Consider the following 27,469-nt stretch of genomic DNA (forward strand, 5'->3'; position numbering starts at 1 on the left):
GGTATTTTTAGCAGAAGTAACAGGCACATACAATAAAAGACAAAACAGCTCCTGATGCAAAGATATTTTAAACAAAAAATTTAAAATTATCTCTCCTTTAAGTTCAACTGAAGTCTAATTTTGATCTAAAATTTCCACATTGGAGTAGGAGTAAAAGACAAAGCAAATGAGTTTCGGAGGAAGGGAATTACTTGGAAAGCAGCAGCAGCCTCAAGGAACGCAGGCGCCCTTCCCGCCAGCAGCAGGCATCATGCAGCAACTCTCTGGAGGAAGCATGGTTTGCTGTATGCAAGCTGGTCCCGGACAAGCTGGAGACAAGATGAACTATCCAAAACAGACTGACAAAGCAATTTAAAAATACAAAACTATTCCATGCAAATGGTTCAAAAAGTTTATTGAATATTTAATTTACAAAAAATCATATCCCTATGAGGTGTCTATGCAAAATTGGATAAAATAAACTGCATATAAAACCCAACCCTAGTAATGCAAATACAACACAGAAATGAGGCCATGGAAAGGAAAAAAAATATAATCATGACACACATGTGACATTCATTAAGGATTGTCCCAACCATCCAAGAATTGGTTCAACATGATGCCTTCTTCCTAGATACGTTATACATTTTACCGTTTTATCCAGGTCTACTATAGTCCATTGATTCAAATCTACGGTTTATAAAAATCTTTTGCATTCTTTCTTAGCTACTACACCGGTTCTGCCATTCCCATTTTGATCAGAAGGTGGAAACAGACAGTACATACATTGAACATGTGCACTATTAGACGCAACTTGCTTATCTTTGGTAGGGACCCTAAATCTGCAGTGACTTCAGCTTTCTAGAACAACAAGAATTTCAGGTTTAGTTTTGGCAAACAACAGGTTTAATTTTGTTTAGTAGAACATTACTGGCAGTTTCTGTTGAACATACAAAAAGCATAGTTGTATCTTGTATGGTTTTAAAACTGAGATCATTTATATGGATTTTAAATCTAATTACTTATATTAACATTCCTTGACTCAAATATGGTTAGATAAAATGTCATTACCGCACAGCAGGCCACTCCTATGAACAAAGGATGTATTGCACAGAGAATGCAACTGCAATTCCATCCCGCCTTTGCTCTTCCATTTAAAGCCATGAGACTTATCCTGCAGGTAGTTACACGGATTTGGATGCCAGTTTCCCTTTGAACAAGTAGGAATCTCGTTGAGTGACTCAACACTCTTATAGTAACTTTTCCAAGTTCTCCTGGGAAAGAGGAGGGTGAAACAAACAAAAAAACCTAAAGAAATTTGGAACAGTCAGTGCTGGAGTGTTTGCAGCCCTCCCCTGGGATTACATGAACAGGAAAAAAAATATTAAAAAAAATATTTATATATCAATGAAAGAGCCAAGGAACTTCACTTTATAAGATAAGGAAAAAGTAACCAGACTGTTTCCTTCATAACATTAATATTCTACAAATATTGGACAGTATCTGATTAACTGCCATTAGCTGCAACTTTCAAGCATTCTCTTTGCTTTGCCAAGCTCTATCTGGAAAAGGAAAGAAAAAATTACGCACCGCCCCAGTCCCCCCCTCCCGCTTAGTGGAAATGCAAGCAACCTGCATAGCCATGATTTTCTTAGCTGAAAACATTTAGTGGAAGACTAACTAGACTTAAACACTAAGTAAATCTGCTCACTTATGAGTAAAACATGCAATATTACAACAGACAGCTAATTGTCCTTGAAAAGGCTTTTTATGACAATTGCTAATTTGGCAGAGAAGAAATGTTTCCAAATGCATGAAAATCATCTTAAGAGCCTTAGTGAAGAACACAGTAGTTACAATATATTAGCGATTTCTGTGGCATAAACATTTTAAAAAGCATCAGCAAAGTATTAAATATAAAAGCAATATGTATATACCCCTCCATCCTCAGAAAAGCATCATGATTTGTAGTGTATTAAGTCAGATTTATTGACTGGGGAATTAAGGCATAACCAGTAGACAATAGTCTTTATTGTCTCAGCTCCACGTAATTTGCGGGGAACAACCCATATCGGCCTTTGCAGACACCCCTCCACCAGCCGTCATCGATCATTTCTATGTTTGTGATGATGTCATCTGGGTCAAAGGAAATCTCGTCATCACCCGCTGCAGAGAGAGTTGAAGAGGCTCACTCAGTGTTCACCCGGGAGCAGTCCGCTACAACCGACCTACCAACCCACCATCGCTACAGGTAACACAGACACCATCAGCCTCCTCTTTCCCAACAGGGCGTTTGAAACAGCACAGAAAGCGTCTACCTTACAGGCTGCCGCTGCCCTCATTCTCCGGAGTGAGAGGTAGATTCTTACCTGCTGCACTTCGGGTGTGTTTCTAACTTCCTGCTACCTGACACACTGAGAACCGCTTTCTTGAGCTCTCCTCAGAATTAACCGGTCACGACTTTAAACAACAATGTATACCAAGAGTTTAACAAAAGTGTTAACACTTAGGTAAAAACGATTTTGAAAACTCCCACCATTTCCAGGAGCAGCGGCTAATAGTTTCAAAAGTATCTCAATGCTACTGCTAAATCACCAAACTCCTAACTCTTCATATCTTCACTTCAGATATTGCTGCAAGACACTACAAGATGAAAGGCAAAGAAAAAATCCAAACTTATCTAGGCAGAACCGAGTTCTCAAAGACAAGGTTAAAAACAAGAGCTTTGCTTACCAGCTTGATAATCATAAAGGGCTATGGCTGTAATTCCAAGTTCATTTTCATATTCATCATAAGCATTTTCTTCTAAAGAGAGAGAGAGAAGGAAAATTAAAAGCAGGAGCCACACTACCTGTCACCCCGAGTTCTTTTCTGTGGTGGTACTCCTTTAATTCCACTGCTAACCCACACAGGAAACAAAAAACCTTTGCAGTTTTTAAGCCGTGCTGATGTTCCTTCTGAAATGAGTTTTTTTCCTAAATCATACACAATTAAAACCTGAAAGGAAGTGCTCACAAGTAGGCATTTAATACCATGTAAAATAAAAACAACTGGCCTTATAACACTTCAGTAAAATGTGACAGAACAACTGAACCCAGGATCACTGTGTAAGAGACTATTCAATACAAGTTAAGTGTGCACACTGGGGGCGAGAAAGGGGCCTTATAAAATTCCCAGGTTTCTGTACCAGAGCAAGTAGGTTCATTCGTCACACCTCGCTTAGGAACCAGAAGAGGTGAGAAAACAGAGGAATTCTGAAGAACCTTATTCTTGCAGTTTCTTTAGTTTCAGTCATCCTTACTCCACTTTCAAAGTCCAAGAATTGCTGACAGTTTGTCGCTTGGCAGGCCAGCACTGGCCCAACACACGTTTAATCTCCGTCTCTGTGCCTCATTCTCAAGTTGAGCTGCATTACGTAGGGTGGAAATGGCTACCCCAGAGCTCTTTTTGAACTGATACCCTAGAGAACACTGTAATTATTCCAACATCATCTCACAAAGGTTAAGTAATTTCAGCCTTGCTCTAGCCATATCTTAATTTCCTAATTAAGGTTTGTTGGTGGAGAATCTAAAACGTCTCATCAGGCTAAGACTTTAGAAAACCAGGACAGCGCGCTACCAGCACAGCCACTCATTAAGTAGTTGCATAAAGCAATAATCTTCGTCTTAGAGGGTTTCAGATCAGAAACAAACACCCTACCTGCTTGGTAATGGTCACCTGCCCCTGCCACTTCATAGACAGTCTCTGGCTCATACTCTGCCTCTCGCTGACTCACTGCTTCCTGGTAGTCTGACTCTGCAGCTTTGTAGCTGGACTCCGGCTCGCATTCAGCTGAATATGTTGCATTGGAATTCTTGCAGGCAGGCTCTGATTCATAGGAAACTGCATCCTGCAGAAATACAGGTGAGGTTTGTCAGGGTTTTGTGAAAAGGTTCCTATACCTGGGATCAGTAACTAGGTACCAAAAGTGATTCTAACAAACCTCATAGACTGGGCTTGAGGGTGCCTTCTGTTCAGCTGGCTGTGCGGTAGGAGATGGCGGTGGAGTTTGTTTTTTGGATTTAGCTTGCTCCTAAATTGAAGAGAAAGAAAAACTTCAGTGCAGTTTAACCACGGATGTCATGACACTGAACAAGAAACAACCCTCCACTAAGAAAGACAGACAGCATATTCTGCAATAAACTGATGCGAGCGGGGAGCAGAAGGCAGCTGGGCTGGACTGGTTGGATCATTAGATCTGCCTGAAGGTTTAGACTAGCTGTCCGGTAAAGCCTCAGAAATACAGCAGAGTAGAAGAGAACAAAGCAAAGAAACAAAAAACGCACAGTATGTATGCATGCATGTGTTTAAAAACAGAGTACCCTATGTTCTTTGGCATGTTTCCATAGGGGCTGCAGGGTTTCTGTGTTCAGTATATTCATTCTGTTCATTGGCTGGCTGGGCCTCATGTCCTGTTTTAGCGTAAGTTTATAGAACCTGAAGCCCGCATGTTCTAATGATATAACTGATACATTATCTTTGATGAGAAATGATCCTGCAAGCTCTTGCAGGTCTGCAAAACACCTGCCAAGGCAAAAGACTGAGTAGCTTAGAAAAAACTAGGTCTTACAGACTGACAATGAGGGATTCAAATATTCAAAAGAGTTACACATGGTAGAAATAAAAGCAGTCCTGCTATTGTGTTCTGCGACACAGAGAACATGGGTCTGAATCAAGTGTTCTGGCACTCAGGCACTTCACACTGTGCCATCCCACCTGTGAATCAGAAGGCAAATCCACAATCATCATTAGGAAGCCAGGATACCATAGTGCAAGAAATGCTTGCATGACTTAAAAAAAGACTGCCAGCTATTTCATTTTGCCTGTCTTTACCACAGGGGATAAGAAAACCGTGGACCTAGGTCCAAACTTCCTTCTTTATTGTAAAAAAGAGAAGAGAATACGTATTATGGGAGACTGTGCACTCCATCCATCAAACTAACTCCACAAAGGATTCTCAGAAGAAATTGTACTCCAGAGATGAAGTGATAGGACTCTGCTACAAAAAAAAAAATCTTCCTTTGTTTGTCACAGCTCAGAAAAAATACACCTAACAGCAAGTGAAGCATGTCTAGAGAACAGAGCCAGCTTTGAAGAGAATTCAAAGCTTAGTGCTGTCCTTTCTGGAAAAAAAATCCAGTTTGATGCAAACAGTCCTCCCCCACTTTTAACTCCTAACTACAGATAAAAAAGCAGCACCAAAGCATTTATTAGAAGTCAAATCAATGTCGGGGGACAAATTAAGTAGTATCAATCCATTAACATCATCAAAGATGGCAACAGTTCGAACAATTTGGCCTAGGCAGTGGGTCTCTGCAAAACAAACGACAGTTGAGGACAGGCACAGCATAATTGCCGTGAAACATTCAAATTGCATGGTACCCCCTCAGGGTGGGGTTCTTCCACACTGCAATGCTCCATGTGAAAGAGCTTCCTGCCTTGTTCTCTAAGGCAGCAGAGGCCAGCTAAATCACGAGGCACCCATCAGTTCAAACCAGCAGTTAAAGAAGAAAGAGCTCCCTGAACACCATTTGACTATGTGACACATGTGAAAAGCAAAACAGAAGAGGATTACCAGTAAACAGGGCTCTTGAAGGACTGCAATCCATATGCACATTGCCATTGTGGGAGTACATATGCCCACATCTTAAAGGGAGAGAACTTTCCCTCTGTGCAAGGAAGTTGACTTAAAAAATAAAGTTCACTTAAGTCAAAGTCCATCCTCACCCTTCACAGTATCTGTGGATGGTGTGGCTGACATCCCTCCCCTTTCCATGCTCAGCTTGTGAGCGTGGGGCAGTGCAGCCAGTGCCATTTCAGTTCCCCCTTAACCTCATCCTCCCTCCCTCAGCATCTGCAGAATCACGCAACTAACCATGGAGATGCTCAGTCTGGAAGAACATTAATCATCTGGTTATGGTGAAATTCAAATATCAGCTTTGGAAAAAAACTTCAAATGTGTCCAGGCAACAGAATCTTTGATGAAGCACAAGAAAAATAAAGCCTAACTGCTTGAATTTAACCCACACTTAAAGAAAAAATAACAGTAACAAAAGAAATTTCTGAGACAGAAAGGGGTGGGGACTAAGACATAACAGTGCAATGACTCATGAGAACCTGTGTTACTACGTTTAAATCCTTCTGGAGAACTGTTTCCTCAGCAGAAGGAAACCTCAATGAAAAGCTGAAATGGGTTACAAAAGCCTAAATTCACCACCCTCCATCCACAGATCTTACTTACGAGTATACGATTACCCAAAAGGAATGGCAAGAGAGCTAATGGAGAAGCTGAACTTCTTCCCCGACTCAGCCCAGACTACAAACCCGTGCAACAGAAGGGAGTACTAAACAGAAAGCCTGACTACTCTGCCAAGATACATATGATCAATCATCTCCTCCTCACTGCTTAAAAGAAATGGCTCCGACTGGGTTGGAATAGGAGTAGCCTAACGTAGAGCCACTCAGCATCTGAAGCATGAAGTGGATTGTTTCAAGATGACGTGAGTGAGAAAGACAAACTGTTACACAGGTCACACCGAGAGAACTGAGGGGGTCACTGAAAGGCAAAGGCCCAGTACCAGAAGTCACAGGCTACACGGGGACGGAGCCAGCAGGGTGATTAGAAGGGTGACTAACAGAGTGGCACCCTGGAGCAGGCTCGCTGACCTCACCAAACAGAAAACGCTGAATTCTCAACTTCAGCTCTTTATCTCTTCCCCTCCCAGTTTTATGAGAGTGGCAGGTGCTGTGTTAAAGGTGTAACATGTTTTTCTCCAGGACAGTGAAGAAACCCAAATAGCAGCTGGGGGTAGGTATTAAAAGCCCACAGGGATGAAAGGCAGCATTAGAAGAAATCACTGATACACAAAGATGAACTCCCATTCATCTTGTGATACATGTGTGCAGTGAGCATAAGCTCACACTCTACATCTTGAAGTTGTAAGGGAAAAAAGTGATAAGGTGAAAGAAAAAAAGAACAACAACAAAAAAGCACCAGTCACTTTAGATGGAGAGACTAGATTTATCCTATAAAGCTAGAATTTCCCAGATTTCAAACACAACTCAAAAGGAAATTACCAGTTTTCAGGAGTCAAACACAAAAGATACATGAGCCATGCAGTTTCAGCACAGCAGAACTACAGAGCTATCTCAGAAGCAGCGCCGGCCTGCACACCTCTGAACAGCGGAGCAGAGAAGCCAAGCCACCGAACTGGGAGGGGAACTGATCTGAGCTAATTAGATGTTCCGTTTGTAAGGGTTAATTTTCCACTTGCGTGTGACTGTACAGATGCTTTGCTGGCATAAGGAACAAGGTGGCTGTTACCACCCCTGCTCGTTTAGGCTGGCTTAGTTAATGTGAAGTAATGTGCAGTTTCACTGCAGCACATTTTTCTTAGTTTAGGAAGGTCGGAGCTAGGTTACCATGAGCTTACCACGGACTTTGTTTTTCATACTTGTAAAACAAATTATTTATATCAAGTCTAAATTTGTGATGAATTAGACCATACTGATGGAATGGGATGAACACCACACTGACGTCCTGTAGCAGCATCCTGCTAAGGGGAAGTATCGACCACATCTGAGAAATCAGCCACTGGGTCTGCCCCATTCTTGTTAGGCAAAGGACTGAACAGATCTGAGAAACCATCTGAGAGTCTTTCCTGGATTCCAGATGTCTCACAGAGAACAGTGAGACAAGTTCATGTGCAAGATTTATTAGTGGGGTCTGCAGCTGATGGCATACATCGGCTCTAACAATGAAAGATACTTTTGGTGGAAAATAAAAACAAAAGAGGAGAAAGAGAGAGAGAAGGAGGAAATAGAAAAACTCCTGCATAGCCAGCCAAGAACAGTGACGAGGGTCCCAGACAAGCATTCTCCTCTGGGAGGGTCTCTTCAGCACAGCACGTGGCAATGATGAAGATGATGAGATCATTTTTCCTGTGCATCTCCGAGTACTGCGTGCTTTTCATCAGAACCTGCTCATCTCCCTATTGGTTATTCCTGCTTGGGACATTATCAGCACTAGTTGGAGCATGCTATTTCAGTATCAGTGTTGCATTCCAGCTGGCTGGTAAGTCTCAGTCCACATGTCTGGCTAAGTAGCACTTATTTAGATTTAAAAGACTATTTCTTTTTGTGTCCTATGCTTATGTCTTCTCTAGTATAAACTAATACCTGTAAAACAAGAAGTGAAGGAGGAGGGGAAAAGAGGGTCTACTCTTACACCAGCACCAACTGCTTCCTACTCCCTGCCATAGTATCAGAGTTTACAAGTATGAGGCCATGAAATCAGAGTAATAGCATGAGACCACACGAGACACTGCCACAGAGGCTCTCAACAAACACTGCCACAGCAGCTTGCATGAAAGGTTACACAGCTGCAGACAGCAGCCCTCAGGATTGGTGATGATAAGGCAGCTCAGGCATCGTGTGGACAAAGCAAGGAAAAAGACACGATGGACAAGTTACTATTAATGTACTAGTCCTTCCATCTCAGCAGCAGAGTTCCACCAAATACGCAAATTCTGTAAAGCACATAAGATGTAGTTTCTGACTAAGCATTTCCTGGAATTATTTTGCTGATGAGTAACATAAAGATCACTAAGCTTTTAACCATGCCAATGCTAAACTAGTTTTCTTGATTTCCAGTCTAAGACTCAGTTAACATTTGGAAGTTTACTTCCCCTAATCTCATGGGCGTGTCCTATACCAATGGGTGATACCATCTCCATCTTCCACAATACCAATTCAAAAAAAACCCGGCATCACCAACTATCACCATGGTATTAAACTTCTTGAACGAGTATTCATTTAGGGCCTTTCAGGGACTGCATGTCTCTCCCCTTATGAGCTCCTCAAAATATCCTCTGAATTCGCTATTGCCCAAGTGAATCCGGTATTACCAAAAGGCAGAAGTACAGCAGGAAAAGGTCAGGCTGCAAAGACTAGTGGTCAAGACCAGCATACATATTTTGAGATAGACTAAATTAAAAAATCACACACTAGCACAAATGTTAACCTATCACCCTATCTGATGTACACATGGTGCATGCTCATAGATGGCTGCAGTCGCAATCAGGTAAAGCACGGGTACACACAGAAACACACACATAAGGAGCTTTAAAGCCTAGCTGGAAAGAAGGAAAGCATCTCTTCTTAAAAGATTCTCTTTTCTCCCAGCATTGCATTGAAACACACTAGGCACACTGTTCAAATGTGATTTGAATCTCACTGACCTCCAGTTTCCTTCGAGCTTCCTCCTGTTCTTGTTTCTCCCTGGCCATTCTTTGCGCTCTCTCAGCTTCTGCCTTCCTTCGGTCTTCCTGCTCTTTTTCCTTGGCTAGGTTTTCAAAATTAGCTCGGATGCTACTTGTTTTATTAGCAACTGTAACATTTGAAAAAAAGTCAAAAGTGGTTAAGGTTCTGTATAAAGGTAGCATGGAATTAGTTTTCGGTACAAATTTCTGCTAGGATTGAACATTTTCTGCTTTTCTGCTCCCTGCACTCACAGCCCATTCAGGAAAGTCCTTCCACCCTTCTTTCTCCCTCTCCCCTTCCAAGCCCAAACCTCTTGTGCACCTGCTCTTACATAAAAAACACTGCAACACCTTCTCCCTCCTCTCCTTCACTGTACAGTCTCTACCACTCTGCTCTGCTACTCAGTCTATTCTCTACTCTGATGCTTTTTATTCTTCCTCCATGAACTCTGATGACCCTCAAGAAAAAAACCACAACCCACAAAAAAAACCAACAAACAAAAACAACCTCTAAAAGGAGGAAGGAGAGAGTAGTGGAGGTTGCTAGAGACCTGCAAATACAGCAGTTCCCCTCCAGAGAAACCATATGCAGTAATATCCTGGGCTTTGAACATTACAACCTCCAAAGAAAGGATTTGGGGCCAATGCCTTACCAGCTTCTATTGGCTTGGTCTTCTGATAAGTTGATGCTGGTTTCTCAATATCTTCAAAAGTTGCTGCATTCTATCAGTAAGGAGAAGAGAGTACTTTAAAAAACAAAAATCAATGAAGACATTCAGACAGCTTCAATCCGTGACATTTCACTGTGATACTGCCCCTATGGCTTTTTTCAGAACACTAAAAACAAAATCAGGAAGAATCAAAACTTGACAAATGGAACAATCCTTTCTGTAAGTCAAACTACATAGGAATTCATCTTTAGGAGCAAGTTTAAACACATTAAAATCCTATTTATTAAAAAAAAAAAAAATGTAGTCTATGAACAGACTACCCATCCATACTAAAAATGAGGCAATGCCCTAAATATTTATTGTGTAGCTGTTGTGGTTCTAAGCCACATTGTGCAGGATTTCTACCAAGGTAAAAGAATCTAGTTCCCTTAAAGAAGCAGATACTGCTAAAACAGAGGTATTTTGAGAACAATATTCAAAATACAAGTGTTTTTTTAAATGAACGGTCTTGAGTCCTGAAGCCACAAGTGAAAAGATCCTATGGACTTTCAAACTCTGCTACTTTCTCATTTTTAAATGTCCTACATGAAGATAAGAGTAAAATTATTCTGTAAATACATCTTAGTGAAGACTTTTTCATCTTCTAGGTTTTTAAATTCAAAAACGGACAGGTAGGAAGGGGATATCGGTCGCCCTGTCTTTCACTGTTACAGAATACTAAACCCATTTCCTCTAAAGAGCAGATTGCTGATAATGAAAGTGGACAAAGTTGCTAGTTATCAGTCACCTATTTCAAGCAGTCCACTAAAAGGATATCCTCAGAAGACATGTAATTGTGGAATTAAAGGATTTTCTCATTCTCTTGTACAAATTTTGCTATTTTTTCATTCCACGCTTCAGTTTTCCCTATTTAATATGCATGCATACACACACTACGCACACACACACACGTATGAACTGGCATCAGCTCCATGTGTATAAACTTACTTTTTAAAGATTTGCAAGAGCACAGAACTCTGCTGTTAAACTGGAGAAGTATCCAGAAATGAAGAGCCGAACACTACAGATCTAACCAGACTATTTGGTATCCCTACAGACTATTTAAGTCATAGCTCTTTTACGCAACTTACCTTATCCATCCGATCCTTCTGTACACCGTACTTCCCACCAAATCCTTTTGAATAATCTAAAAGCAGGATAAAAAGGTTAGAGTGGGGAGTTTGTTGTCCCTCCCATTTTTTTCTGCCAAATGCAAACAGCCATTTCAAATGCAAAGAGCCATTTCAGCTGCATGCAGAGATACAGTGACAGCCGCCAAAGAAAATGCAACTTGTTTTTTGATGCAGAAAGGATACATAACTGCAAGAGCCTTCAGGTACACCAGCAGATGACAGATTGTGGGCAACATGCATTCTTTGAGTAAACATTAAGCTGAGGATTGATAAGGTAACAAGCAAGGAATAAGGGATAAGCCCTTCTAATGCATCACTTCTGTAACACAGCCTTTCACAGCACCAATTCTTAGCCCTCTGCAGTAATCGTATAACCTAAGCCATTTTGCTTTGCTCAAAAGAGCGATATCCAGTCTTCGGTGACCACAGAGGTGTTTTTTTTCTCTTTAACTTGGTATATTATATGAATGGCAGGAAAACATAACAAATTTCTCATTCCAGTGGATTTGGTTGTGATAGCCAACTGATGAACACTAAAGTCATTGGAGACAACTCCTGCTCTACACATGGAAAGGGGCAATTCCGCAAGACAGCATGAACCTGCAACAACTCACGACCACAGAAATGGGGTGGCCGTGCTATTCCATACCACCCCAGAGCTGCACACTCTTTCTCTCACCTGATGCTGACTCCAGCACTTGTTATATCCAAAATCAGTTTAACTCACTAGTGGCATTAACAATAAAAACAACAAACAAACCCGAACAAGAGTGGCTTTCTGCTCTTTCTAGTGAGTTGCACTGAGAGAAAACATCTGACAAGGACCAGAGCCAGCGCAACAGAAGCAGCAAGAGTGTGTGGCTGGAAAAACACCTTTCTGGTGGCAGTGAGCTGTAGGAACGTGCCCTTAGACTCTATAGATGGAGAGCCCTCCCTGTACGTCCCTGGAATACAATTACTCTTCCTCTCAGCCCCAAAACCACTTGGGTCCCCTAGCCAGCTATTTTAGTGCTCGTACTTGGGCTCAGCTAAGGCACATGAATTTGTGTCACTGTAGCACAGAAAAATATTGACTATCAGAATGAACAACCTCATTTTCTTCAGCTTTGTATGTATTTTCAGCCAGAATAAATGTACTACACTTACATTTTCCTGATCCAGACTTCTCACTTTAAGATAACGGAAAACCAGGAATTCATGGTTTGTACCCCAACTATTTCACAATGAATAAAGAGAGCATTATAACAGTATTTGCTCACCCAAGAACCAAAAACATTCCCTAGTTCTTGTTTTAAAGACTACAGTAATTTTAAAATGATCATGCCATAACCTGCCGCTTGTTAATGGTTACATGCACAGTCCTTATCTGAGTTTTTTTCCACCAATTTATCCAGTCAAAACTTCACATTTAGACTCTAAAACTGTTAAGCACGGCATTAACATCATACTAATAATAGTGTTATTAGTATCATACTGTATGTATAGCTATTACCTAAATGCATAATGATGTAGAGCTGTTAACGAAACATTGGATATCTGTTTCCTGAATACAGGCTTGCTTTATGTAGCATTTTAAGAATAAAATGGAAGAACATTGCTAGATCATGTAGGAATAGAAGCGCAAGAAAGTGCCTGCACATTACTAGCATCATCTACTTGGACAACTATTTAAGACTGTGTGAGAAGTGGCTGCACTGTTAAGAAAGTAACAAGTGAAAACGGTGCCTTGTTGAGATTCATGCTTGGCTAGTTTCTCCTTGTAATCAAACCCCACAGCAGATGGGTCCTGCCTTTCTGTCTGTACACCAAATTTCCCTCCGAAACCACTCTTATAGTCTGAAAAAGCCACATGTAATAAATTAAAATGAAGGGAGGAAAATAAAGTTTAGTCAGAGACACTAAAAATAATTTTTGCAGTATCTTCAATTACCAATAATTTTGGATGGTGAAAAAAAAATTCTCCACACACTTTTGCAAGAGTAAATCAAAAGTTGCCACTTGAGATTAGGAAGAGGTCAACATGATTTATCAGACATAAGAACACCATTCTGAAGTCACAGAAAGAAGCACTTTTCAACATTTTTCATACATACTGCATAATGCACTTGCATTTGATCAACATTATGAACACAAACACACAGTATGTTCACCAAAACAACAGACAAAAGGATACAACAGAATAAAATGAGCTTCCTTCATCAGCATGGTTAACATTTGTACACTAGATATCTGACTTCTAAAGAGGTGTTAAGATAGGGTCCACAGAGACTATCCTCCAGGTATTCCTACACGGTGTTGTTTGAAAGGAGTATTACTGCTGCCGCACAACTTGAAGAAAAAAGGCTGTCAGCTAGGAGCTACAACCATTCCCTACTGCTGCCTTAGAACAGCCATTCTAATACACGGTACTAAAATGAAGACACAAAAAACCAAAGGGCTTCAGGTAATCCTCTCTCAACAGATCTTCTGTAGCATCCAACAGAACAATATTCTAAGGATCACTTTTAATTTCTTTAATTAAAAAAAAAAAGGAAAATAATTTAATTTCTTTAATTTAAAAGAGTGGTAACAGTCAGAGAGCTGGGAAGCAATCGTTATTTTGCAGCTTTTCTGCTGGGTACCAGTATTTTATAGGAATAGGTGCCTCAGACAATGCAAAAGGACATCATAGATACCAGATTTCCCCTGCATGAAGACAGGGGTATACATAACAGAAACCACAAAAGGAAGATTATTTGTGGAAAGTACAAAGAAATTGCTAATTTGTGGCTTGTGCAACTCAACTGAAAAAAGGAAAAAAAAATCATCCAGGCTGCAGACTCATGAAGCTTCTCCAGTGAGACCTTATCATTACGTCTCAACCTTCAAGGACTCGGGATTGGATGTGTTAAACCTGCTCTGCAGATACCAGTATAACCAGTATCATTCCAACACAGAAAAAGGAGACTCATGGCAGCTACTGTAAGGCATGGCTAAAGATACCAGGGAAGGAGGGTTCACACAGCGAAAAGAAAAGTCAAAACAAGGGAGGGCAGAAAGAATGGCAAAGAATTGTGAACTGATATACCTTTCTGGGATTCGTGCAGCTGCACTTTCTCCTGGTGATCCCAGCCAAGCGCACATTTGTCTTGTCTGTCTGTCTGCACACCAAACTTGCCTCCAAACCCCTTTACATAATCTGTATGCATGAAGTTTCAGAAAACATTATTGCAGTCCATGACTGTAAATGGTACTTGATAAAAAAGCAGTAACATGTTATGGCATAAGCTGCCCTGTCATTACTGATACGATCTTTCACACTTTTTAACCCCTGATACACTACCTCAACAGAGGGGAGGGACACCCAGTCAGTAACTCTAGGATCACAATGCAAGGAAGCACCACAAATCCAGTGAAGGTTACAGCATACAGACTCAGTAATATTCAAAAATCTGAAGAATCTGATGCACTTTCCACCTAAAGCCATATAACATATGTATATATGCATAATGTAGATGTATAAATAATGAAGGACTTGATACTGTCTCTGAATACCACAGAGATCTGTGCAGTTGCACGTTTATTTCAGTAACATCCATAGGGACACAAGGTCCCTTGGAAACTGGATTGTGAGACTCAGGGACAATTTACAATACCTTCCTTTTTACTTAAGGGAAACAAATATCTGCATACAAAAAGGACACACACACATTTACCACACACAAAAAAATAAAATTAAAAAAATCCCAGGTTTAAAAGGCTGATTGATTTGAACTAGTATTTTTAAATAAGATAATAAAAACCTTTCTGTGATTCATGTTTTTCCGTTTTGCCTTGATATTCAAAGCCAACAGCACTTTTGTCCACTTTGTCCTTGTCAACACCATATTTACCACCAAAGCCCTTGGAATAATCTAGAGATAAGAGTGAAGAATTTTGTTTATAAGTGTTCAATAACAAAATATTACCTTGAAAAATGGTGACAATCAGACCTGCAAGATTCTCTCAGGATGGAAAACAAAACAGCATCACATGCAGTTCAACTGCTGGTGAGATCAGCAATCGTGCTACTTGACTTCTTGATAAAATTCTTAGGACACTTTGAGCAAAGTGAATTTCAAAAACCGTGTCAGCAACAGCCTGGATGCTTTTAAAGAAACACCCCCTTCTCCTCTTTAGCATTTCTAGAGTGTAAACATTTCTTTGAGATAAACAGAAAGCAGATGGCAAAAATGTCAAAAATTTTCAATAAAATGGTTGATTTTTTATCAGATATGCCTGCAAACCTGTTTAGCAACACAATATTAACTCTAAACACCACTAACTCTGACAAATGTTTTAACCTACAAACAGCTGATTCTTTTAGAAACACTTCTCTGTTGTGCTTAACAGTGCTTACAGTCTCACTATTTTAACCCACAACTTTGCAAAAGAAGTTGTAAAAAACCTCCAGACAAACCTATGTGCCCTGCTTCCAAAGAATTGGCAGTTGGATCATCACTTGAAACCAGTCAAAACCTATGTTTTAGGTTTTTTTCAAAAGTCAAAGTTTTCAGCAACATGAATTGTATTGTGTTAACTTTCAGCAGGTAAGGAGTGCAACGGCTGTAAAAAATTAGTATTTTACAACACTGCCTACCATGAATGCCTACTACATCACAGTACGAACTCACCAACGTGTGCATCTACTCACCCTTCTGTGACTCGTGTTTCTCAGTTTTACCCTGGTAATCAAACCCCACTGCACTCTTGTCCACTCTGTCAGCCTGTACTCCGTATTTTCCACCAAAACCACTTGAGTAGTCTGCATTGAGAGGAAAAAACAATAAAAATGAAATGAAGAAGCTTTTAATGGAAACATTCTATCTTAGCAATTGAGGGGAAAAAATTATTCCATAACTGAAAAATTAGCACACAAAATTAAGTTTAATTTTAAACACAGAAAACAAGATGGACAACAGTCCTATAGTTTACGATGGTTCCTCTTAACTCTACTCCCCATTTCCAACAGGGTACAATGTAGCAGCGAACAACTCCCAGTCTTTCTAAAATGTCCTCAAACCTCACTTCTAAAAAAAGAAAATTAACACTCATGATGACACACCATTTCCTTCTCTTAAAACCCCATCAACTCATGAAATTGCTTTGAAATTCAGTTTTTCATCTTCTCTTCCACCCAAACCCCTCAACATGTCTGGCAGCCTCACTAAACGAGGTCTTTTACAAAGAGTAAAAGAATAGAGATCTATTTTATCATTTATAAAAACATCTATGTACAGAGGCGACCACCTCACCACTTTACCTTTTTGGGAGGCATGCTTCTCAGTTTTCCCCTGGTATTCAAATCCAACAGCTGACTGGAAGAGAAATAAAATTGCATGTGTGACAAAGAGTTAGATGCTAGTAGAAAAAACACATGCACTTCAGCAGATAAACAGCACGGGAAGTTCCCATGTCTTTTCATACTGCTCTGACCTTCTTGATTGGGAGCATAAGTACCTACTTAACTTATAGGCCATATTCATTTACATGATAATTTAGTACATTTATTCATGGCAAGGGTTTTTGTCATCCTTTGCCAAAGCAAATTGTACTGGCAACAATCTCTAATCTTGCCAGGTTCAGCAATTCAGTACAACAGGAATTCAGCACAACAGGAATTCAGCATTTCCATGCAGTAGCTGTTACAGCCTTGGAACAGGACACCAATTATCCTGCCCAGCAGCTCATGTTGCAATACATGGCAAACCATCCCCAGATCACTCCTGTAGCATTCACACCAATTTTATGCTCGCTGAAGAACACAGCCTGGCTAAAAGGCATATTTTAACATCTTTCTTAGTTTTCTTTTCAACTCACCTCAATTCCCATAAGGTGTATTTTTTCTATTTTGTTTTAAACAGTAATTTATCTCCATAACAGTCAGCGTTAGTTTACTGCTGAACTTCAAATACAACAGGAAGACCAGACCCCACCAGCACTTTAAGGTACTGGAATTTTTCAGCTGTATGTACAAAACGAGAAACCTTGCTGTGAGTAGCTGCAGTATGAGATGAAATGGCTTACCTGGTCAACTCTATCGGTTTGTACTCCAAACTTGCCACCAAACCCTTTCACTGAATCCACTTGGGAGCAATGTTTAGAAAGCTTGGATTGATATTCATGGCCAACAGCTGACTAAAAGAAATTGGAAAGTTCAGAAACAGCCAGCAGTTCTATACAGTTCTGTAAGTAAGAGAAAACACTGCACCAAGTAACTTGAGGATAAGCTTCGTTGCAAATATGCATCGCTGCCACTCATCCTATTGAAACTAACTGCCCTGAAAATTGCTACTCACTTGAGAAGTCTTTACAAGACCGTCACCATGCTACCAATACAGCCCAGGCAAGGGAAGTGCCAAGAAAGAGTCTGACAGCAGTGACTGTATGATTTGTTGGGGTTTTTTTAATGCTCTGCATTTTTACTTCAAAAGCATAGGAATAAAACCGAGAAAGATATAGTCTTAATGGTGTTCATGTGGAATTTAAAGCAAGGATTAGTTCCAGATAAAATACACAGCCTTGTATCTAGGCATACAGGTACAGATCTGTTTTAGCTGACATTACACTGCAATCAAACACAACTACGGCTAGGTTCTGTCATTGACTTTCTTTGAGGGAGGCACCCTGATCTTCTGCACAAACCAAAATTAGGGACCTTCTCTTTATACTTTCTTCTCACTTGCAAAACAGCATCGCAACATGAAGCAATACATTCACATCAAGAGAGTGCCCCATGCCAAAGGTATCCCAACCCTGCAGTCTCCCATTTGAGCCTGGCCCTGGAACTGAAGCTGAACAGAGCAAAGACGGGGCAGTTACATCACACGGTGCCTGGCTTCAGGTAAGACACACGGCTATGTAATTACACACCTGAAAGTACATCCAGAGCGTCTGCTAGTGTTGCAGTAATCTAGTGCTAGGACACCCTTCTAGATTCTGGAATCAATGCTACAGCCTAGCACCTTGAGGGCTGCTACATAACAAAGTAAAAGTAGCTTTTTCTTGTCCAGTGGCAAAACTGAGCGCTGGCCAGAGCAACCTGCAACTTTAATCTAACATCTGAGTCTGGTGCTGAAATGCATACTATCCCTGTCAGAGGCAGAAAGAGAAGCCCCTACAACCTGCGCACACAGCCATGTCCAGACTGAGGGGTTGCACCCTGTGACAGGCACCTCTCCGGACACACCACCACCCCCTGTCCTGCACAGCACCACCGGTTCCAGCGCCAGACTGCAGGGGCAGGCAGCACCTGCGGCCGCAGCAGAGTGCCCTCCAAGCAGCTGCCCCTAGCTCTGACCTTTGAGGAACGAGAGGCTGCTTATCTTGTACCAGTATCAGACAGCTGGACCAAGGTGAATTAATTTGAGGACACAAGGTGTCTAGAAATGGTAAATAACTCGCCTTTTACAGTATTTGCTTTTTTTAACGCAGGTGCTGGAGGGAACGTTCCCAGCACATAGGAAAGGAAAACATAACTGCATAGTATGGCTGAAGTAATTGCCAGGTAACAGAATAAGGACATCAATAACAGGATGTTACCTTAATTTATAAGCAGTATAAAAGCTCCTTTCTTTTCCTGACTGAAAGAGTCATACTCTTGTTCATTTTGCAGGTGTTCTGTAGTAGAGTAACTGTTAAAGGTCACAGAAAAGGATCCCACCTCCTTCTTCTTCCTGTTACCCATTACATTTTATGGAAGATGTGAAGCTCTGAAAATTCTAGGGTTTATGTGGTTTTACATGATCTCTCTTTTGTTACACCAATTGAGGTAGGCAAGGTTTAAGCATGTTCTTTTCTTTATGTGGTACCAGAACTTTCTGCATTTCATCAAAAACCAAGCATTACAACATAATCCTTTTTAGAAAAGACTTAGGAAAAGATTTTTCTTGAAAATCTGTATTTCAGAGTAAACTGCCCTCATAATTCCTCATCACAATACACTGCTACATTGTAAATGAGTTACGGAGGTCTGGCATATAGAATACTATAACTGCACATTTTAAGTCAGCATGAAGGTCTTGTCCTAAATGCAGCAAAAAACCCGTACCATGACAACACGCCAGTACCACTCATTTACTGCAGGTGAGTCACACCTTAATACCAGCACACCTGCACAGAGCCACACATAACTGCGAAGGAAAGATCTCAATGGTAAGGTTCTGGAACAACAGTTAAAAGGAAGAAAGCTTTTTGAACAAAATAAATAGAGAACGTCTCCAGCATCACGCCCATCATGCCTTTCTTGATGATTAATTCTGGCCTACAGGAAACAGTACTCACTTTTCTTTCTTTTTTCCCATGGACACAGGTGAGGGATAAACTACTGTCGCTACAGAGCTACAGAGCTGCAGAACAGGCCTAATGGTTTAATCTGCTCAGCAATTCCTTTCCCAGACTCAAAGGTTAGGTTAGCCTGTTTCAAAGGCCCATTGAGAATTATACAGCTATTTACTCTGGAAAACGGGAATCCAGCAAAAATTTAAGGCTGCAAAATTACTAAAACCCCAGAAAGTAAATAAAGTAAGAAAATAAAATCATTCTATTTCTGGAAACAGTTTGGCTCATTTTAACAAGAGTACATGAAAGAAACTACAAGTTGATATGCCTATCTAATTATCACATGGCTAATGGAATTCCCTTAAGAATTATCATTTGTTTTGTTAATAGGGTGTAACAAACAGCCATCAAGTCCTTATGTAAAACATTACCATCTGACCAAAATACAGTAGTTTTTTTAATACTTGGATTACTTGTCACTGTTCACAGTTTACCACTGTTTAAGAGAGCTGCCCTCTACTTTAAAAGAAGCAGCACATCTTTTCCTTCATTCTTTGGCAACCTCTACATGCAGAGAAAAGCTGGCACAGCGTCAAAATAAAAAAAATACTGGATTTATTCATGTATGAAGTACCTTGTTAATTTAGCAATATACATTTAGGAACTTGAATCTTAACTCCAGGGGAATCCACCCAGGACACAAGCATGCAGACTTGCTCTAAAGACAGAGCAAGCATCAAACAAAACCATGTGAGGCTGCTGCACATCCCACAACTTCTCATCACTTACAGATTCCTAACATGCCACCTGAAATACTTGTTCCTGATGTTTCAAGTGCTTTAGTTCAGTTCTTTCTGTAAAAGCATCTTGATTTAACTGGGTAACAGAGCACGATGGCGTGACAGATTTGGGTAGTAGTGTCAAGTGGCACAAGTGCCTTTGTTAGAGCCATCTAAATAAGCCACTGCTGTATATAACTTATTTCATGAGCTGAGTTTCTATGTCTCTGAACCTAGCAAGGTTGGAACGACTTTGCACCTTCAACAAGCTTAACTCACATATATAGTTGTGCAGGCCACAGGCAAGGCAAGGCCAGGCAAGCCGTATAATATCATCCCAGGGAAGCACTCATACTTACTTTATCCATGCGATCTTGTTCAACACCAAACTTCCCTCCATAGCCATGGGAAGCTTTTGGTCCTGTTTCAAGCTCCTTCTCTTTGAGGTTCTGGTGTTCTTGGAATACATTCTCTCTCAGCTGATGAATACTTTAAAGACAGATAATTAAGCAGCAAGTTTTACTAACAAAGTTTCAGAAGATAACTTCAAAAAGATGCAAAATAAGATGATGATAAAAATAGCATCTTAATTAAAAGTTGGACTACTTGTATTTTTCAAGCCCTTCCCATTTTTTCCGTGCTCAAAGCACTTAATCATATTCCATGAAACAGAATTTATTTCACTGCAAAATACTGACTAGAAAAAAAAAAAAAAGAAACCACTTGTTTTAAGACTAACATGCTAACATGGAAGGGTATTATTTGAACAATCAATTACCTAAAATGTATATGTGCCTGAAACATACCTTCTTATGTCCTAATTTAAGTTCTTTCCAATGCTTTTTATTTAGATGGCAACTCTTCAGAATAGGGATCATCTCTTATCACACAGTCCCTATGCTAATGGGACTCTTAATTCCAACTGAGCATTCTGGACACAAACGTAATGCAAAATAAGGATGCAAGGAGCAATGTACCTGCTCTTCCCCAAGCGTCCCTTGTAATATGCAGGAACTGAACTTACAGTAATGCACGCTACATACAAGAAGGATACACCAAGATGGTAATTTGTACCTTAAAACACTTCCCACCTGAGTTTAAAGCCTCCTCAGGAGTAATTCAGCCAGTAGGCGTCCCCACTGCACACCACATAGGGCAGAAAAAAATTGATCCCTGAAGTAAGCCACATAGCTCAGTCTCTCTCTGTTTGCAACACCGATGACATTTATTCTTAGCTTTATACCACCAGGGCTGACGCCCCAGAAGTACACAAGTAAAAGCAAAAAGAACAGCACAATGACAGATTTCCTAAAAACACATTAAAGTTAAGTCTTAAGACACTTTTCTTAAGAACTACAAGATTCAGAAGATGGATTGTTTCTGTCTTACATAGCCCTCCATGATGCATTCATTTGCTTCTGTGCCAGAGGACTCAATTTGTTACTTTTTCACAATTTTTACAAGTTCGGTAGCAGTTTTCTAAACAAAGCCTAAGAACTGAGGGACCAAATGTATCCTTAAAGTACCAAACTGGAGCTGCTCAGATCACCCAACAGGATCTTCTCCCCTGGCACTATTTGCTCTTGCACCAAAACTGAACAAAGAAACTTTCCAGACACATAGAGGTAGTAAAAATAACATTTCCAGTTACAAAGACACATTTAAGAGTCCCTATGCCGTATTTCTGATCTTAATTTCAGATCCGAAGATACTGACATATTTGAAAGACCAGCCATCCAGCAAATAATCAATCTTCTTCGGAGACTCTCATTTTAATTATGAAGATACAAGTAACCGAGAACATGAGTTGATTAAAAGTCGCCTGGGATTGTGACTATTAATAAATTTAAAAAGAGAGCTGCTTTACTTGATATGCTCTTGATGGCCAGATCCTTTCACAGTTTTAGCCCCCCAGCGCTGTTCTTTCTCACTCACGTCATTCTGCGAAGGACACACATAAAAAGAGTTAAAAACCTGAAGACATTACTAGTTACCCACGCTTTAGAGTTCACAGCAAAAGCCTTCAGACGTCTGCAAGATCAGAAGAATTAGAAAAGCAGCTACTACCACCTTCACTTCTCTTCTGCTGTGAGCCCTGTGCTTTGTCTCCTGCTGAAATGCACAGAGCACACACTCAGCCCCAAAAGGCTGCTGCTTCTTGATGCAGACCTATTCTGTACAGGCTTCCCTGAGGCACCCAGCCAAGACAAGAAGTTTTATTAATCACTCGCAGGCACAAAATGTGAATTTTCCCTCTTTTCAGGAATATATTCCTATTGGTTTATTTTGCTGAAGAACTGAAGAACTACTCTTAAACATGTTACGCACCTCTGCTGAATCAGTAAAATTCAAAAGCCATACCACAAAATCAGGATCTGTCTCCCAGTCATCAGCTCCATCATCCTGACTGACAGAAACGGTGTGGCCTGCAGTAGCCTTCCACATCTGCAACACCATCAGAAGAAACAGTCACATTCCAGTCACGCATCAACTCATTTTATATTACATATAAGCTGATAGAGATGCAATCCAAAATTCCCAATAAAGTATGTTATTTAACCACATAAACAGAAGCTATATTTAGAGTGAAAGTGATTTCACTGCTCTCAGGCTGTCTTCTCAAGATGGTTTGAAAACCCCTTTTAGTCTTCCTGTTTGCGCTGCAAAAAGGTTAGGAGCAATCGCTGACGTGATTTCAAAGAAAACAAGGAAGTTTTTCCTTGCTCAAATTAACATGTCTTCTTCACACACTGCACTGAAAGCCTTCTCTTCAAACAGGTCTCCAAACCAACATCCACCTCCAAAGACGCCTGCTAATTCTAGATCCTGTGCGTATATTTAAGGTGTAGGAATAAGTGTTTTTTCCCCCAGCCATTAGTAATGATGAACATGATATTGTTCATTAGGCAGTATAACCTACTTTATACCTACACAACCTCCTGTGTTGTGTAACAAGTTTCAGTATTATGAAAGAAATCCAAACAGCTGTATGAATTTGCATGCAATCTAGGCGTCCAGCTGCCTGCAGTAAGAGAGTAAACGACTCACTGTGTTTCTCAGACAATTACCTGTGAAACACCTAACTCGGCACACCTTGATGGACTTTCATGGCAAAAAGAGGATGAGTGCTGGAGTACTGACAGCAGGAAGCAAAACTCATAAAAAGCAAGCAATAACATCTAGAAACAATATTCAATGCTTTCAAGAGGCTGATTTTGGGCATCTCACTTTCTGGAAACCTTACACCCTGTAGAGTATCAAGTTGGATGCTTTTAATTAACACTTTTGCACGTGACTAGCGAGCAGAATACCTGACCAGCGTGGTGCTAGTGGCTGTGTTTTATACACTTTGTTCTAGGTAAATCAAAACAAATAAATTCTAAACAGCAAAAACAAAACCACAAAATGCTTTCTGTTCTCACGTTTTTTTCAACCACAAGAGTCAGAGGAAGTACTTCCTTTTTTCATTGTGATTCCACTAGATCTCAGTTCTTCAACATACCATCATTCCGGCTGCTTATTTTATCCTTCTAGTTAAGAACGTATTATAAAGATGATTATCATGGACTATTTCAAGCATAACTCACCATGTGGAATGAAAGCTCCCTTTTAAACACATAACTAATAATTCACAGGTAAAGTGCACAGCGAAAAAAAAAATCACTGCTTGCTCTACAGCCTGACAGAATGGGCTGATAAGCCAGTTTTATGGAGCATTTCAGAAATTTCAGGACTAGTAACAAGAATGAGAGCAACTGAAAAACAGACAGTCCAACACTGAGGTAGCAAAAGAGTAGCCTAGAAGGAGGGTGTAATAGCAGAGCAGACTACTGACATGAGTAGTACATTTCCCTTTTGCTTCTTCAAGACTCACCAGATTTGTATGGCAACAATTAAGGAGCTAGCATTTATTGTATTACTTAGTATCCAAAAATTTGTGAGACTACGTGGCTATAATACAAACCTTTAAAACACTGGTATTTTATCATTCTCCTCAGAATATCCTGTCTAAAGCCTTCTCTCACGCAATCATGTCTCAGGTTGTCCTACTCTTTAGCTTGCCATCTAGCCTTTGCTAAAATCAATCTCTCTCACACACACAAAAAAAGCACCAGGACTGAACCAGCTCAATACTCAAACAGTAAAATTCAAGTCCAAGTTCTACCTTTGTAACCAAACACAAATGTATGGCCGCTCCTAAGAAGGACAGCTCGTATCCCTCCCTCCATGCTCCACCATGCCGTATGCTTTGGAAATCATTTAGAAACAGAATTCAGGTGACAAGAGCTGAAGTGCAGGTACATATGCGTATGACGGTTACTCTACTCATTTCATGCAAAACACAACTGGTTTTCCTCAAGTACTTGCATTGACATGTTTCATTTTGCTTTGTGGATTCAGCTGTGAAAGCTAGATCCTCATGTCTAGATTTCTTTGCTTCTTCTTCAAACCCTCACAACAATAATGAATTAAAGGATTTCACACTCACACCCTTATAAAATCCACCACGTTTCTTCCTAAATTATGCACGTCGCCGCCAACATTTTTCCACACTTCAACCCTTCGTTCTATAAAGTGAATTACAAGAGGGAGCAAAGCAGCCTAGTAACAAGGGATCTCAGGCAAGACCTCCAATGTGGTGGGGAGCTAGCAGGAATAGGCCTGATTGTCACAGCTGCTTGGCATTCTAGCATCTCTTCCAAAGCAGAACGTGGAAAAACACCATCTATTTATGAGTCACTGACTCACATGGTCAAATTTCTGAAGGAAAAAAGAAAACGCTATGGTTCAAATGCAAACCCAGGCTAAATATATGCTTTGAATTTATCCGGCCAGCTCCGCTCCTCACCGCTGTTATGACTAATCCGCAGTCACACCATCCTCCCATCCTCCCCAGCACCTTCAGCGGCACCCCGGGAACTCCCCTCTTCCCCAGAGCCCTCGGACTAACTCCTGGAGGAAACAAAGGGCGATGCCAACGCTTGGATGCCCAACGGCAGCACCGCAGGTGCAGAGAACCGGGCAGCGGCTCCAGGCCTCCACCGAGGCTCTGGGGGGGGGGGGACACACGGGGCGCTCGCCCCGGCCTGGCCGCCTGCTGGGGCCCCGCGGGCCCGCCCCGCGGCGGGAAGAGCCAGGGAGCCCCCTCTCCTCTCTGAGGGAGCGATGGCTACCTCAGCCCCGGCCCTTGCCCCCTTTTCCCCTCATCGCCTTCCTCCCACCCCCCCCAGGCTCGCTACAGCAGGCGCTATTTCTTCTTGCAAGTTACCAGCTCTGGGGCCTTTACACTCAGCTTTATAGACTATAAAAAATAACTAAAAAATAAGACGGGGAGCCACGTAGCCCTGGCTCGGCCTTTCAGCAACAGAGCCACCGGCCGCCCCGCCGGCCGCCTCAGGGCGTCCCGCGGGCCCGGCGAGAAGGGAGCCCCCTCAGCGCGACGCCGCGACCCCCCGCCCACCTGGGCCGCCACAGCCCCCCCGGCCCGGCCCAACAAAGCGGCCCGGCCAGCCCCGCCGCCCCGCGCCCCAGCCGGGGGACAGCCCCGCGGGCACAGGGGGAGCCCCCGCACCCCCTCCCCGCCGCGCTTACGCTGGCGCCCGCCGCCGCCTCCCGCGGCCGCCGCTGCCCTGGCTCCCGCCGCTGCTTCCCGGGCCGGCGGCGCCTGCTGCAATTTCCGCTTCTCCCGAGCTCCCACTTCCTCTTCCCGCCCGGCGGGGCGGCCCCAGGTGGGAGCGGGACCCGCCCCAGGATCCGCGCTGCCCCGCCGCACCACACCGGGCACAGCGCGGAAGGAATTGCTGAGTTCTTATTTTTTGACTCCAGATGAGGCTGCTCCTTCCCCTCTTCCCCAAAACCGCTGGCGCGTGAGGCGGCCAGGCAGCACCACTCCAAAAACACACCAGCCGGGCCGGTTCGAATATATTAAAAAAACAAAAACAACCCGAAAAACCACACAACACAAAAACCTTAATACTCACTTTTGCACCATCACAGTTTGGAAATTGCGACTACGCGGTCCTGTGGGGGTTGCCAGCTCTACCCCTGGGCAAAGGGGTCGGCATGTGCCTGCTCGCGGGGGTCTGAGCTGCCGCTCCCGAAGGCAAACACGCGGGTTGAACGGGCAGCAGGCAAGCAGCCACCTCCCGCGGCCTGGGGCTGGGGGTGGAGGGCTTGAGGAGGGCAAACAGACTCCAAGGAGGGGCAGTTCTAGCGAAAAACATTACAGATAAATACACAAAGTCAAACTGTAACAGAAGGTAGAGGGGAAAAAAAAACTCCAGGTGAACAGTTTCATCAGGTGTGTAGGGAAGAAGGAAACCTCATTCCCAGCCTCCATCACCTAAAGCCTAAATTATTATTTAATTAAACAGAGGGTAATTTACCCTATAAACAGAATAGAGCATATTTTAAAAATTGGGCTGAAGTTATTCTTAAAAATAGAAAGGAGAAAGCAGGCTCAGAGAATCTCAATCGTTTTGGCATTACCTCTGGCTCTGCCACTTCTTCCATTTACAGTGAGGAACGTACACATTTATAGATCAACTTCTCATATATCCATTGCTCTATGCCATATAAAACCAGAAGATACGGCTACCTAGATTAGACTACAGTTGCCTTTTTTCTTTTTTTCCAACATTACTATTAACAAAAAATGAAATTAAAACAAGTGAGAATAACTGGAGTTTAAGGAGTGTACCAAAACTACAACCTTGAAAATAAGAGTTAAAGAAGTGAAGAGACTTTCCTTTTAAAGGCAAAATAACTCTTCGGTTTCAACAAAAATATTGCCCGTCATGCATAAGATTGTCAATTTTTACTTACTTGAAAACTAGTTTTACTGCCCCTCCCTCCCAATTCTTAGTCTACCCCATACCGAGCATAAATTCCGCTTTGAACTATTTCACATGTTCCCTGCTCCGAGTTTTGGCATGAAAAAATCACTGCTGTCCATGAACCGCCGCAAAAGCAACCTCTTTTTTAATTCTACATCACTCTGAAAGGAGAAAGATGAAGTTATAACATCCGTTCTGAGATTCCCTGCCCTCTAAACATGCAAAATGTTCAAGTTGATAGAATTACCTGAGAGAACTCATCTCCTATTGCAGATAAAATGCATACTTTAATTTTTATAGCACTTTCCAATGAAAGCCTTTAAAAGACATTTGGCAATTTACAGAAAGTTATATTTAACCAAGCTTTATATAAAGATTACTGCAACATACACATATGCCTTTTAAACATCCAGTTGCCTGTTTTCCTTTTGGGGG

The 27,469-nt window shown here is 41.6% G+C and overlaps 1 protein-coding gene across 4 annotated transcripts; it reads right to left on the reverse strand.

Moving 5' to 3' along the window:
* Positions 1–377: 377 nt before the first annotated feature.
* On the reverse strand, positions 378–25,943 carry CTTN (cortactin). 4 transcript variants are annotated; one of them, XM_080404908.1, is made up of 17 exons: positions 25,791–25,942; positions 22,560–22,643; positions 22,066–22,139; positions 20,558–20,687; positions 17,167–17,277; positions 16,403–16,457; positions 15,794–15,904; positions 14,904–15,014; positions 14,189–14,299; positions 12,847–12,957; positions 11,080–11,135; positions 9,932–10,001; positions 9,258–9,406; positions 3,962–4,051; positions 3,679–3,868; positions 2,713–2,784; positions 378–2,145 (listed from the first exon to the last, which is right to left on the reverse strand). In XM_080404908.1, the coding sequence occupies exons 2-17, from the start codon at positions 22,641–22,643 to the stop codon at positions 2,009–2,011; spliced, it is 1,662 nt and encodes a 553-aa protein (XP_080261034.1). In that variant the 5' UTR covers positions 25,791–25,942; the 3' UTR covers positions 378–2,008. The 4 variants fall into 4 exon arrangements, with proteins under 4 accessions (XP_080261034.1, XP_080261036.1, XP_080261035.1 ...); XM_080404910.1 differs by lacking the exon at positions 14,904–15,014 and having other exon boundaries at positions 25,791–25,943; XM_080404909.1 differs by lacking the exon at positions 12,847–12,957.
* Between the last annotated feature and the right edge of the window lie 1,526 nt (positions 25,944–27,469).

Source organism: Falco punctatus, assembly GCF_963210335.1.
Source record: "Falco punctatus genome assembly, chromosome: 10".
NCBI lineage: Eukaryota > Metazoa > Chordata > Aves > Falconiformes > Falconidae > Falco > Falco punctatus.

What these genes read in the sequence shown, in the direction of transcription:
- CTTN (XM_080404908.1), bottom strand. Translation starts at nt 22,643, where the DNA reads ATGTGGAAGGCTACTGCAGGCCACACCGTTTCTGTCAGTCAGGATGAT. An exon ending in AAACCGATAGAGTTGACCAG is followed by an intron (nt 16,458 to 17,166) that starts GTAAGCCATTTC and finishes TTTCTCTTCCAG; the next exon opens with TCAGCTGTTGGATTTGAATA. An exon ending in GAAGCATGCCTCCCAAAAAG is followed by an intron (nt 15,905 to 16,402) that starts GTAAAGTGGTGA and finishes CTCTCAATGCAG; the next exon opens with ACTACTCAAGTGGTTTTGGT.